The 15091-nt window shown below is 24.0% G+C and overlaps 7 protein-coding genes across 7 annotated transcripts; 4 read left to right on the top strand and 3 right to left on the bottom strand.

The window, feature by feature from the left end:
* Nucleotides 1–483: 483 nt before the first annotated feature.
* ENU1_039530 (PAP2 superfamily protein) lies at nt 484–1476 on the top strand (the record flags this gene model as incomplete). Its single annotated transcript, XM_008857517.1, has 1 exon — nt 484–1476. One exon carries the CDS (start codon nt 484–486, stop codon nt 1474–1476), a length of 993 nt encoding a protein of 330 aa, XP_008855739.1.
* A 445-nt stretch (nt 1477–1921) lies between these two features.
* On the bottom strand, nt 1922–2242 carry ENU1_039520 (ubiquitin family protein; the record flags this gene model as incomplete). Its single annotated transcript, XM_008857516.1, has 1 exon — nt 1922–2242. The coding sequence occupies one exon, from the start codon at nt 2240–2242 to the stop codon at nt 1922–1924; it is 321 nt and encodes a 106-aa protein (XP_008855738.1).
* Nucleotides 2243–3221: 979 nt separating this feature from the next.
* Nucleotides 3222–8315, bottom strand: ENU1_039510 (tyrosine kinase, putative; the record flags this gene model as incomplete). Its single annotated transcript, XM_008857515.1, has 1 exon — nt 3222–8315. The coding sequence occupies one exon, from the start codon at nt 8313–8315 to the stop codon at nt 3222–3224; it is 5094 nt and encodes a 1697-aa protein (XP_008855737.1).
* Nucleotides 8316–8622: 307 nt separating this feature from the next.
* On the bottom strand, nt 8623–9804 carry ENU1_039500 (Smr domain containing protein; the record flags this gene model as incomplete). Its single annotated transcript, XM_008857514.1, has 1 exon — nt 8623–9804. The coding sequence occupies one exon, from the start codon at nt 9802–9804 to the stop codon at nt 8623–8625; it is 1182 nt and encodes a 393-aa protein (XP_008855736.1).
* A 534-nt stretch (nt 9805–10338) lies between these two features.
* On the top strand, nt 10339–11067 carry ENU1_039490 (hypothetical protein; the record flags this gene model as incomplete). The annotated part of the gene is made up of 2 exons (XM_008857513.1): nt 10339–10450; nt 10505–11067. The coding sequence occupies 2 exons, from the start codon at nt 10339–10341 to the stop codon at nt 11065–11067; spliced, it is 675 nt and encodes a 224-aa protein (XP_008855735.1).
* A 2661-nt stretch (nt 11068–13728) lies between these two features.
* ENU1_039480 (hypothetical protein) lies at nt 13729–14457 on the top strand (the record flags this gene model as incomplete). The annotated part of the gene is made up of 1 exon (XM_008857512.1): nt 13729–14457. One exon carries the CDS (start codon nt 13729–13731, stop codon nt 14455–14457), a length of 729 nt encoding a protein of 242 aa, XP_008855734.1.
* A 94-nt stretch (nt 14458–14551) lies between these two features.
* ENU1_039470 (hypothetical protein) lies at nt 14552–15067 on the top strand (the record flags this gene model as incomplete). Its single annotated transcript, XM_008857511.1, has 1 exon — nt 14552–15067. One exon carries the CDS (start codon nt 14552–14554, stop codon nt 15065–15067), a length of 516 nt encoding a protein of 171 aa, XP_008855733.1.
* Nucleotides 15068–15091: the final 24 nt, after the last annotated feature.

Genomic DNA, 15091 nt, shown 5'->3' with positions numbered 1-15091 from the left:
AATCATTTTGAAGTTGTCCTTTATTATTAATTCCATTAGAATTAACAGTGTCAAGTGGCATCATCAAATTAACTTCAGTTGCTGAGGCAAGTGAAAGAATTGCAATTAATGCAATCATCAATATAATATCTTTCAGTTCTTTTTTGTTTATAAATACCTTCGTTATCTAATTTTAAAATAAATGAACTTAAAAATAAAGTGGAAGGATAAATACTTAATGAGATACTATAGTTATAACTTTTTTACTAAGAAAAAAAATTTATCTTCAAATTCATATTAAAATAACAAAAACAATTATAAAAAAGTTGAAAAGTTAAGTCAAATGGAAAAAGAATATGTCATGGAAAAATGTGATATAAATTCTAAAAAAATCACCAATTCAAAAAACTGATATTAAGAAAGAGATAATTTACGAAACGAAAAGCTAACCACTTAAAAACCTTTATAATTGAGAAATAGAAATGACGGTCCAAATACGAAAGAATGAATAAATTTTTTAATAGAGCACATACTATTGTTAATACATTTAAACAGAATACATTGAATTTTATTTCATTGTGGACTGTTGTTTTTGGATTTTTTACTTCTTTTATTTCACAAAATTTCAGAGTTGTCTGGGTTTGTTATATCTATCAAATGGCATTGATTGTGTTTGGAATCCTTTATCAATACACTCCAAAGATATTAAAACCAATTGAAGATTTGATCAAAATGTTTAATTGCTTCTTACTTACATTAGGTTTAGCATTTAATTTTATTTCAACTACAGAAATGATAAAGACTATTCGTTCAACATTCTTTGATCAATTTCTTGTTTCTCTTGACTCTTTTTTATTCCCTCATTTTTCTAAAGGTCAAATTTCGTTAATGGTTGATTCAAGTAAATATTTTAATCCAACTACATTTCATGGGAAATTATTAAATGATTATTTTGAATTGATTTATATCACCTTCTATATTTGGGGATATCTTTCATTTGGAGTTTGTTGTTTCGAAATAATTATAGAATGGTGGAAAGAAAGAAATGGACAAATTAACCTAACACACAAGATATCAAAAAAAAGTCGGTATATAGAAATGGAATATCTTGTTATTTGTTGGTCATGTACATTTTCATTAATTTTCCTTATTAATATTATTGTTCCTGGAAAAAGTCCACGATTATATTTGCAGTCTCATTATACTCATTCAATTCAAGGTTTTGGATTTTCTTCTTGGTGGAGAAATCATGTTGATAGAGATGATTCATCTGGAACATTTCCTTCTGGACATTGTGGTGAAACATTAGCAGTTGCTTTTGGTATTTACTATTCTCATAAAACGATTGGGAAAATTGTTTTTGTCATGACATTCCTTATTTGTGTTTCAACAATATGGAATAGATATCATTACTTATCTGATTTGATTATGGGTATTTTGTGTTCATTATTTGGTTATATAATAGCAAATCTTCATCTTAAAAAAAGAAGTTTGTAATTCCTGTTTATAAATATTTTTGTTAAAAGTAATTCATTATCTTTGTTATTTTTTATCGTTTTTCGTTAATACATTCAATTATGTAGATTCATAAAGTTTAAATTTAAAGAGAGGTTCAGATTCATTATTATTTTCAGTCTGGGACTTTTATTCCTTATTTTCAGCTTTACTAAACCAATACTATACTTTTTTGTTATGTGTTTGGAAACTCTTTTAAAGTAAGCCAGACTTGAGGAAATAGATTTAATTTCTTAAGGATTGTTTTTAAGAGGATTGAACCAAATATTGTTATTTGTTAGTATAGAAAATAGAATAACTGAGTGAATAGAATTGGTTTTGATACTGAGGTTTGTTGTTAGAAAAAAGAAATTTTATAAATAAAATATTTCGTTTGTTTGATAAGAATATTTATTTGACAGTATTGCCTAAAACAGAAAAATAACTTCTAAAATAGAAAATGTGGATTAAATATAAAGTTATTTTGAGTATAATATGAATTTGTTGAGGTCATAAGAACTGTAGAAATGGGTGGTGAATAATTGTTGATTGGTTTTTGAGAGCAGTCTAATGTATCTCCATCACCAATTCCAATGTCTTCAAATGATAGTTTTAAAGACAGAACAACTCCATTATAAAACAATATATATTGACTCAATAATAAATGATTTTTATTAAATACATGTTCAATTCCTTTTCTAATAGTGTCACTTGGATTAACCTTTATATTAATTTCAGTTGAGTCTAACAATAACTTAATTCTGATCATGAACTATGCTTTATAAATTGAGACTTTTTCAGTTTTTTTTCTGATGTTTTCTTCAATACTCAAATAAAAATGGTTTTCTTTTTTTGGATTGGAACTTCAAATTTTTGTATTTCAAAATACTAATTCCATTTACAAAAATCAAAAATTAAATAATTTTTCCTTTAATATATTCACGAAACTTAAAAATATATTACAGTTCAAGGACGTAACAATTTAAAAGAAAACTGTTTAATTATCGCAAAACCAAACAATAAAAAGATTAGTTTAATAAATAAACAACTTAAGACTATAACTTCTTTTATACTTCAAGACATCAATTAATAAAAAGATTTAATTAACTTTCTTTAATGAAAAAAGAAATAAGTCTTGATGAAATAAATCAGTTAAATTAAATCCTTGTCTATTGTTAAAACTAGATTTACCTGACATAGTTAAAAGTAACAAAAAAACATCAAGAAATGGTGGTAGATTAGAATATCTATCAATTAAATAAATTCAAGTTACTATACAACATGTAAAAAGTTATAATTATAATATAAATAATTTCTTGATTTAGTCTTTTTACTATTGTTTATTTATGTGTTTATATACCTAATGAAAATGGGGATAAATTAAAAGGATTTAATAAATTCTATTTATCCAAAAGATGACCAATAATAAAACAATACATATATTTAAGTTAGTTACTATAAATAATATATGTTTGAAAAGAAATTTCAGTTATTTAAATGAGAGAAAGAATGACAGATAGATATGTAAAAATGTATTATGTTATAATAAAACAAATAAAAAAATACCGTACTAAATAGGAAGAAACAAATAAATTTAAGAAAGATACAAAAAAAACAGTTAAAGTAATAGTTGATGTTAAACTGTTGTAATTGTCCTTATCACATTATATACTTTATTACAGTTTTATAATTTATAAACGAAAGTTAAATATTAGAATAAAACATAAAAAATAAAATAACAATTTTAATTAATTTAAAGGATATATTTCTTTTTCTAGCATCATTATAATATCATCTATTCTTATTCGTTCTTTTGGTTCTTGTTTCCATGACTGTTCAATAATTTCTTTAATACTATCTTCTACTTCATTAATTAATACTGGTCTTTTACCTGATGTGACTGTATTTGCAATATCCCATGGATGTGGGTATAACTCTTTAGGGAAAGAGTCTTTCCACGTAATAATTTCTAGCATTGTAATTGCAAATGAATAAATATCAGCTGGCATTTTGTAATGTTTTCTGTTCAATATTTCTGGAGCCATAAAAATAGGAGTTCCAACTGCTTTTGTGAATGTCATATTTGTCATCATCATATTAATATTTCTTGAAGAACCAAAGTCTGTTAATTTTGCATTAATTGTTGCTGGGTATTCAAGAGAGAATAATAATAAGTTATCAGGTTTAATATCTCTATGAATAATCCCATTATTGTGTAGATAAGATATTCCTTTTGCAGCATCAATTAAAACTTTTATTTTTAATTTCCTATTGAATGGTTTTTCTTTATATTTTTTCTTATAATCATTTACTGATCCATATTTTGCAAATTCAGTTACCATACAAACCTTAGTAGGAATAAGTACTGCTCCATAGAAATGAACAATATATTCTGACCTAAATTTGTCTAACATTTCTACTTCTTTTAAAAACTCAAACATTGAACTTTCTTTATTTTCTACTTGTTTCATTTTCTTAATAGCAACTTCATTTCCTCTGAATTTTCCTTTAAAAACAATACCAAAACCACCTTCTCCAATTTTTTCTTCTTCTTTTACTTCGTCATAATCAAGTATAGTAGAAATTTGTGTTTTAACAATTAGTCTTAGATTGATACATTGGTTTTTACCAGTTTTTAATTCATGAACCATAATTATTAAATCCTCTTCAATAAAACAACTACACTTAGGGATAATACATATTTTAAATGGACATGCAACTCCTTTTCTGATTATTAAATTTGATGGATTTGTTTCAAGTGTGAATTTATCATTTGTTCCTTCTTTCAATGAAAATAGAATTTTTATAGGTGATTTTCCAAGATTTCCAATGACAATAGTGTCAATAGACTTTTCATTAACTGGAATTTCAATTATATCCTCATTCACAAAATCAATAACAGTTTTATTTACTAAAACACTACCAAAACTAATGAATGAAAGGTTTGACTTTGCAATAGAGAATATATTTAATTGTTTCTCAATATCTCTTAGTTTTAAATATTTTAATAACCATTTACTTAACAAATAAACTCCAAGCAAAACACTTATAAGTAAAACTATTACTAAAACTATAATCCCAACTATAAATCTTGCAGGGATATATCTTAAACAAGCATTTCCTTGTTTATTTGGTTTATTCCAACCAGAACATTTTAAACATTTAGAATTTTTTGCTTCTTTACAATTACTAATTTGAGAATAAATAATACATTGTCCAATAGAATATACATATTTCTCTTTACAAGTTAAACACTTATTAGGCTCTGTACAAATTTGACATCCAGAAGAACATGGAGAACACATTTTGTCTTTAACAAAATATCCATCTTTACATTTAGTGCATCCATTCCATTTATTAATAACAGAATCACAATTGGTTATGATGTTATTTGAAACACAATTATTTGATGTATCAAAAAAATAATTGTCAATACATTCATTACACATATCTAAATTTCTACAACTCAGGCATGAAGAATTACATTTTAAACAATTAAAACCAACAGCATACCATTGATTAGCACATTTGACACATCCTCCATCTACTGTATATTGAAGACAAACATCTTTCAGGTTTGAATTATACTCACAATAATGTGTTGTTGAATTTATAAAATAACCAATAGAACTACACTCAATACATTGAACACTACTTCCAATACAAGTTTTACATTTTGGATCACACTTATTACATGTGTTATTGTTGAGATATAAACCATCCTCACAACGAAGACAAAATTCATTATAAAAGGTTTTACAACCTAAAATTGTTCCACCACAAACTCCATTGACAAGTAATTTTGTTTTACAAGCTATACATTCTCCATTTGTATTATATGCATAACAATCTTCATGATAATTAGAAATACAATCTGTTCCATTGTTAAAATCTTCATTATTAACACAAGTAATACACTTATTCCAACTAATTGATTTACACTTATTAGAATATCTACATTTACCATTAATGTCCAGAACATTATTGTTTTTACATTTGAGGCAATTTGTAGTATTACATATTTCACAATTACCAAATAATAAAGAACATTCAACACATTTATTTTCATTTGGATAATAACCAATATCACATTCTAATATACCACTATTTACAGTAACTATTGCATGTTCATCTTTATAGCATTGATAATCATTTTGTCTAGAAGTAGAATTATAACACATATCACAAACACTATTATTATATTTTTTATTATAATAACAATGAGAACATGTTAAATCACACGCCTCACAAGTCATTAAATTAGTCTGATATTTTCCATTAGAACATCTCATACACTTTTCATTATGGAATAATAAACAATTATCAATAGAAGAAATAACACATTTTCTATGTGATAATGTATAATTATCTGTACAGGCAATACTATCATCATTCCAACAAACTCTTGCATTTTTATCAGAACAATGTAAACAACTTATTAAATTATTTGAGACATAATATCCTTCTTCACAAGTTTTGCAATACCCATTATATGAATTAGTACAATGTTCAATTGGCATTATTTTTATACACTTTTTTGTTTCTAAGTCAAAATGAAAATTATTATATTCACAAATAGCACATTTGGATACTCCACCATTAATTATATAAACTTGACAGCTTCCTTCAGAATGAAAATTAAGGGAATACTCCCCATCCTCATTGGAATTAACTGTTTTTAAAGTAATATGATTATGGCAAATAATTACAGCCTCAGATATTCTGAGAATGTTAATAGAATAACTAGTTTTAGATTCTGATATAAGTATAATCTTATTTTCATTAGCTTCTAACTTCATTGGCCTTCTTGAAAAAATAGTAACAAGTCCTTTATTCCCTTCAGGTAATTGAATGGTAAGTATTGAAGAACTATCTTCTGTTTCAATTATCATTTCAGAAATTATTCCACAACCAAATTCTTTAATATTTAAATATAGTACATCTTTTCCTATAACAAGATGTTTATCACAATTATGTATCTTTTCAATAGTTACTTGAGTATTAGTTACTTTAAAAGAACTTTTAACATCAACCTCACCAATATTTGTTCCTGTGAATGTAAATTGACCAGCTTCATTTATTATTTTAATATTAGAATTTATAGAAGTAAGAGTAAAGTTAGATGTTATTGTAATGATTGAAGAATCAGTATTAATGTCTAATGAATACAAAGAAAGTATGTTATTGATTGAAAATACTGGATTAGATACCTTAAGAATGAAATCAAATTCTTCTCCATGAAAATCAATATTTTCAATTCCTTCTTTTGTAACAATAATACAAGAATTTCCAGAACAAGGACAATGAGGTAAAGTAAATAAAGAAGGAGAATGATAATTTAAATCAAATAATGTTGAATTCATTATACATTGGACTGAATAATTAAATGAAGATGGACAATAACGAATTAATCTATTATTTGAAAGTAGTTTGATATGTTCTGTTTCATTCATAGAAAATGAAGATGATGGTATTGTACTAATAAGATCAACACAATTTGAGCTTTGTACTGATGAAAGGATTAATTGATACTGTTTATTTTTACCTATTAATGTAAGAGGTGGAAGAGTATTAATTTGAAAAGAGTCTACAATGATAATAGAAGAAAATAAATCAAAATAACCATCAGCTTGAATATTATTTTGAAGATTAATAATACCAGATGTCATTGTAAATCCTTTAATAACAGCTGATTTAATAATAAGTTCTTTGAAACTGATTGTACCAATTACAGTTGTATCTCCATAAATATTCTCAAATGTATTTATTACAAAAATACTTGGATTAATTTGTTCTAATATTCCAGTTCCATTATTAACAAGAGAACCAATAGTGAGTTGAGATGATTCTTTAGAAAGAATCTTTTCCCAATTCCCAAATTTTGTATAAAACTTTTGAATATTAAATACTCCATTTCCTTTAAATGTAATAGTTTTCATCTTATTCTGAAATGTCATTATAGTCAAATTATGACCAGTTCCAATCAGAACAAAAGTATCTATACCATCAAAATTATAATTATTGACAATTAAATCTTGTTCAATAATGTTTTCAGTTAATCCAGTAATGATATAGTCATAAATAATATTGAGAGAATAATGACCTCGATCAATTGTATCGTCAACATTTACAATACACTTTGAATCATTATAACTAAGTGATGAGTTGTGACATATGTATCTCTTAGTAAAACTAAAACAATTAACTCTTGACTCTAATAAATTACTATCATTCAAATAGAGTATGTCTTCTGTAATTTCTGAAGAAGCAGAAGAATAAAAAATGCACCTCAAATCTTTTTGGACATAAGAAGAAGGTATAATATGCATTTTATGAATTGTAACAGTAAGAAGAGGTTTAGGTTCTTGTAAATAAAATGGAAGATAAATGTCAAATTTATTGTCTGGTTTTTCATTTTCATTGATAATAACAAAATATGAGTTAGTGTCTTTAAGTATAAAATTAAAACCTTCATGTCCTAAAGCAAAAACATCATCATATCTTCTAAATAATATTTGTACATCTGTTTTAGAATATGATTGATTAAATGTAATTGTTGGTATTGAATTAGTTGTGAGACTCCATTTAGTAATTAAAAATTTAGTAACGTTATATCCTTGAATTGGAGCAATAAGAAGGTCTCTGTTAAGGTTTTGAGTAAAAATATTTGGTACTTTTGGTGAATTAACATCAATAACATTATTAACTAAATTAATCCCCAAATCATTGCAATAACTATCCCAGTTATAATTACTATCATCAATCCACAGATCTTCTTGTGACATCCAACAACCACCAATACATGTACTAATAAAAAGAAAGAAAGCTACAAATAATAACATTAAAAATTGAAATGACAGTTTTTTTTTAATTATTTAATTATTACTTTAAATCAGAAAAATAAAGATAATACCAAATTAAATTCATTGATTCTTGTTTCTTTTTCAATTCTTATGAAATACAACAAAACAAAAAGATAAAATAAACTATTCTTTTAATAATTTCAATAGATTGAATAACTTCTATTTAACAAAAAAATTATAATAGTATTACTATAAATTAGCTATATTTACAAATGAAAAAAATTAATAAATGAAAATTAGTAATAAATACTCAAAATATCTCAAAATTTTAAAAAAAAAACAATAGTTAGTTTAAATAAACTGTGAGAGAAAATGAATCTTCTTCAAATGGTATTTTATTTTTTATTAAATATAATTGCATTTTATCTTTTATTACAGAAAATCCTCGTCTTGAACTATGTTTTCCTACTCCAGTAATAAACCTAACTTTACCAATTCCAGTAATTCCACTTGTATCTAAAACTTGTCGAAGAGCATTAATAGCTTCAGTTTCACTAAAACCATGTAAATCAATTTCAAGACATTTTGATAAATGGTCACCAGTCTTTCTTAGAAGAATACTTAAGTACAAATTCATTACATTTTGTTGTTTAAATTGAATCTCTCTAATAATTTCATTTAATCGTTTTTTTAAATCATTTGCATTTGAACTTCCTCTTGGGGCTAATGATAATTGATGTGCATAAATATTTCTTTCTTTTGCAAGATTAATAATTTCATTATTTGTACGTTTAACAAATTGTTCTTCTGATTCTCCACGACGCATATCAGTTATTTTTGGTAATGAAGGCGTTTTATAAGATTGTTCTTGATCATCAGTTTCGGTGTTTGTTGTATCCGAAATTAATCCAAATTTCATTTTTAAATCATCTCTTCCATCAGTGAGAACATAAAGAATAAGTTCTATATTACCATCTAACTCTTTATATAAATTTTTTATATCTTCTTCATCAACTATTCCTTTTAATAGGTCTATTAAATATGATAGTTTTAATTTATCTGATGAAGACAATGAACTTTGTTCTTGTGAAAAAGAAGAGTTATTAGACTCTTCAAGAACAATTTGACTTAATGTATGACCAAATTCCCCTTCAATAGATTTAGGGTGTTGCATATCATATGAATATTTTTGCCATTTCTTTAAACTAATTTCATTTGGAGATAATTGTTTTGGTTGTTTTTTTTGGTACATTGAAGGAACGTAATTTGCTTGTTGAATAATAAGTGCTTCAGCAGTTTTATTTACATCAAGTTGATTTTCTTCTAATAACATTTCTAAAAGTCCGCTATCTATTTGAGGAAACATATTTTCAAGTTCAGATAATCTTCTTAATTTTAATGGAATTTTTTCTTTTTTTGGTTTACTTTTTGATGGGATTGGTGGTGGTAAGTTTTCAATATACTCATCTAATTCATCTAACTGATAAGTCTTTTTTCCTTTTTGTTTTATTGTATATTTAGGTGGCATTTAATATTTGAACAAATTGTCTTATTAAAAGATTTTTAGAGATTATTCTTTTTTTTTCTTTGTTTTATTTAATAATACAAAGGAATAACATAAATATTTTTTGAAGAAAATTTCAGATTATTGTTGGATTGAGTTAAAACTTGAAATTACACGGATTTTGGAAAATATACAAAAATAAATTGAAATGTTCTATAAAATTCACAAAAAGTCATAAAAATGAAATTTTATATTTAAAAAAAAATGTTTCTTCATCACTTGAAATAATTTGGGTTTAAAATACAGTTTGAAAAGAATGTTTTCAAATAAAGTCGGTTGTAGATATTTAGAAATAAAATGAGACAAGAAGAAAAGAAATATTAAAAAATAAGAAAAGAATAATAAAGAAATAATGGTTAAAACAAGACAATTTTTATTTTTTATTAAAGAAGAAAAGAGTGAAATGAGTGGAGAGAAAGGGAATATATGAAAATAGGATGAGTTGTCTGTTTGATTGGATGAAAGTAAACGAACTAAAAATGATTACAGACTAATAAGATGTATAGAAAAGGAGTTAAAGGTATTCAAACACAGATCAAAAGAGAGTCTAAGTCTTTTGAAGCAATCCAACAAGGGAGTGTGATTGCTGTACTCAATACATTAGGCTTTGGTTTTGAATTTAAAAGACCTGAAAGAATAGCAGAAAAGACCATACAGTTTTTAGTTATTACTGAAGTATTTTTTAAAGGTCAACCACTAAGTTTTGGAAAAAAAATTGATAAATATGTTGATGAACAGTTTCAAACAGAAATTGTTGCTGATATGTCTCTTAATCAAATAAAGTCATTAAAAAGAAGAAGAGATTTAAATCGTGCTGCTTTATCATTTAATTGGTTAGTTGAATATCTAGAACAGTTAGGATATACTGTTCAAAGAAGACCAACTAAAAGTGCAAAGAAAACATTACAAATGGAGAAAGTTAGTAAGATATCAGAAAAGAATGGTTATATTATAACTTTAGCAGAAATGCAAACTATTGGAAAAGAAGTTAATTCATATGTAATTTCTCAATTCATTAAATTAGAGAAAACAACAATCTTAAGAGAATATCATCCTTTATGTTTTGATTTATTACATTATTCTAGTCTTAATAAAAATAATTCTATTCATTATTGTTCTTTCTCAAATAATGAAATAAAACACCAACATAATGCTAAAATTGAAAATGAAAACTCTTCTGATACTATTACTTTAGATGAGTGTATTTCAACGCCAAAATCATTGTAAACAATTTTTTTATTATTTTATTATTTGTATGGATTAATCTGCAAAAAAAGCTGACTATAATTATTTTTCATTATTCCGTCTTTTTTTTTGTTTCGTTTTATCAATTTTTATATGAAACAATTGACATGGTTGTAATTAAATCAATGTTACAATAGTGATTCTTCATAAAGATTCTATATTTATTAAAATATCTTCAGACTATTGTTTAATGAATTTAATTTATTTTTAGACAAGATTTTTTTTGAATATAATTCATAATATAAAAACTATAGTTTTAACATTTAAATATTTTCTACTAAAATAATCTCCCAAAAGAGGGTTGGTAAGATAATCTGTTTATAGATATTATTTCTATAAAATGAAAAACTAAGATGATTTTTGACACTAAAAGGGTATTCTCAGAATTTCATGTGTATTATTCCATTATTGGCAAAATCAAATATTGAGTAGTATAGTTGTAATATTATTTTAAGTTTTTTTTATTTTATGAAATAATTTATAAATAAAACAATATAATAAAAAGTACAAAACAATAAGGAAGTATTGTAAAAATTAAATCAGTAAAAGTTTTGATAGAACATTATAATGTTCATTACAAAGGTTTATTAAAAATAATGATATTAGTTAGTTAATGATTAAAATATATATTATTTTCATTTCAAGTTTTGTTATTATCACAATAACCTTTATATATAATTATATGACTAATAAATTATTAAAACAAACACATTTTAAACACTCTTTATTAGAACAAAAACTCTCTAAGATAGAGTCAAAATAAATTCTGAGTATTGGAACATTCCCTATATAACTTTAAATTGAAAAAAAAATAAATATGTCTAAAACATATTCTTTTAGAGGGTTAAATTTTTCATATTTCTAATAAAAATGAATAACATAACATATAATGTATATTCAAATATTGTTTAATGAAACATACTCTCTCAATAAATAATTATAAACACATAATATTTAATATTTTTGATGTTATTTTACCATATTAATAATATTAAAATTTAAATAATTAATAATATATTTTACTTATTTTTATTTAGTACAAGAGAGTATGTATATTGGTTTACATTATGTAACTATTTCAACCACTAATATTTCTATGGTTAGTACAAAAATATAAAAATTATAAAAAATAATCTATAAACGTATTATATTTATTTTGTTATCTTTTTATGACATGGAAAATCTTTATTTATCAACAAATTTGATATTTAAGTTTTCTTCTTATAAAAATTAATTAAACATTTTATCAATCTAAAATGAAATCATTCAAAAATATATTCATTATAATATTTATACAACTATAGACAATTATTGAAATAAATTATATACATTAATATTATTTTATTATACTAGCACAATTTGAAAATGAATATAGCATATATATTTAGTTATATATCAATTTAGTTCAAAGAATGAAAAGCATTAATAATAAATATATGAATAACTTGGTATATATTTATATTCAGATAGTATTGTTAATGAAATTTAACTTAATAACAATTTGTCATGTTGTTTGTGTGATATATATTCAATAGAAATGATATTTAGAAATTATTTCATAAAATAAGTACCATTCTATTAATTCTTATTCAAATTTTATATATTAATGAAATATTGATATATTTTAGTATCATGTTACATTATACTAAAGTAGAAAAACAAACAATCAGTTATATCATTGAAAATGTTTTATATTCTGGGGTTTAGAGGTATCAAAATGAATAAGCGTAATGGATATATTATTTTTATTTTATAACAATAATACATCATATTATGGAAATAACAATTAAATAGTGATAATATTAACATTAAAATGATTATAATGAATTTAAAATAATTCATGATTATTCAATTTATAACTATCCATTTAAATGTATAAAAATAAATTGAGAAAATTAATTCTTATTACTACTTCAACAAACAACTCTCATTGTGATATTTTATGTACTATGAAAATGAAGACATACAGAGAGAAAACAATTGTGTTAAATTTATAAAAACTATTTAATTATATCTCATTTTAAGTCAACACACCTTCATTTGTACTATGAGTTTGACTGTATATACAGAAAAATCTATACAACTATGAGTTTTTTAACTTATGTCTTTGAAAAATACTGTATAAATCCTAGTATCCTAAAAAGAATGTTTGTGATGTAGTGGGAATATACCAACTATTATGAACACCATGTTTATGTATGAACGTCTATGTGATACTAAAAAAATGATTCATAAAACGTGTGTATATTTAAATGTTCAGCTTGTGGTTGAGTTGCTTAGAAGTCATGTTATCGTTTGAGTTGTTTAGTTCAAAGTCATATAGATTTAATGAGTCCAGGTTTGAGTGGAACATGAATTTATGAATCCACACTTTTTGCGGAATGTGAAATTTAATTCAGTCATAGAAAAATTCATTAAAACGAAAAATAAGTTTAAAAAGTCAACAAGAAGACAAAAAATTAAACGTCAAAAAAAGTACAAAAGATATAAATAGAATATCAGATTCACAACCGAAAAGTCAGATTTTTGAAAAGAGTGAAAAAGCAATAAAGCATAATGATTTGAGTTTAGAAGAGAAAAGAAAGACTTAAAGGCATTCTTATTTAAGAAAGAACTTAAATTTAGTAATTATTTGATTGTCAAATGGATATAACTATAACAAAAGCAAAAAGAACAAAAAGTTGGACTGAAAGAATGAAAACAAAAGATAAAACTGTTTTAGGAGAAATATTAAATCTTATTATAAGAGGAGAAAAAGATATTGATAAAATTGTTGTTAAATGTAATGTTCTTGAATGGTCTTATATTCACATAGAATTATGGAAAGACAATGAACTAGAATTAATTTTATCAATTACCTCATCATTAATTGTTGATGATGTTTTTAAAGAATATTTAGCACAATGTTCATTCATTAAGTGTGTGAATTATTTGATGAAAAAAACAAACGAAGAAATAAAACAACGAGTGGTAATGATATTAAATCTATGTTTAGTTAATGATACTTTTAGGAAGAAATGTATTGAATCAAATATTCAGAAAATAATAGTACATTCTTTTAAAAGAGAATCAACTCATTTTTATTATCAAAATGTTTCATATTTCTGTAAATTGTATTTACTAAAGAAAGAATATTTATCTGATAACCAAATAAATGACATTCGTAGGTTTTATATACATGCTATTTGTTCTAAATCCACACCTATTATCTTAGATGGTTTAAATTGTTTTTATTATTTTGCAACAACAATGTTCTTTACCCTTTCACCAACAACAGAATTTCTTCACAGACTATCTGAATTAGTTCATCATAAGAATTCAAGTTTGTCAAGACTAGCATCTAACTTTGCAAGTTTTTATCAAATAGAGTGATGATCTGTTAAATAATGAATAATAATTGTTTTTAGAAAATTTTTTCTTTTTGTTTAAGTTTGATAAAATTAAAAAAAACTTAAAACCTATTCAGATGTCAAGAGTATTAAAGAAAACAAAGAAAGAACAAGAAACTAAGCCTGCTCTATTTAAACAAGATAAGTCTGAATTTAACAAAATTTATAATGAAGTTAAAAGAATTGCTCGAGAACATTCAAAAGGAGTTGCTAAAATTCAATTAGATAATGATTTTAGAAAACGACTTGGGTTAAAACCTAAAACAATTAAACAACCATATAATATCCTTCTTCGTACAAAAGCAAAAGAAAAAAAAGAACGAGAATTAAATGCAAAGAAAGTTAGAGAAGAAGAACTTGTTATTGCACCTGGATTTTTACCACAAAAAAAAGAGAAAAAGAAAAGAGAACAAACATTAAAATTAACACAAGGAGAATTTGATGGTGGTATTTTAAAATTTGATATTAACAAAGATAATGCATTAAACTTTGATGAATGGGGAAAGTATGGTAAAGATAAAAAGAAAGGAAATAAAACATTTGGAAATTCTTCATTTAAGAAAAAAGGAAATAAAAAACATAAAAAAAGATAGAAATAAATTGATTGAATAAATTTA

This window comes from Entamoeba nuttalli (genome assembly GCF_000257125.1).
Source record: "Entamoeba nuttalli P19 unplaced genomic scaffold asmbl_2743, whole genome shotgun sequence".
NCBI lineage: Eukaryota > Evosea > Mastigamoebida > Endamoebidae > Entamoeba > Entamoeba nuttalli.
This window is presented reverse-complemented; position numbering and strand designations above follow the sequence as displayed.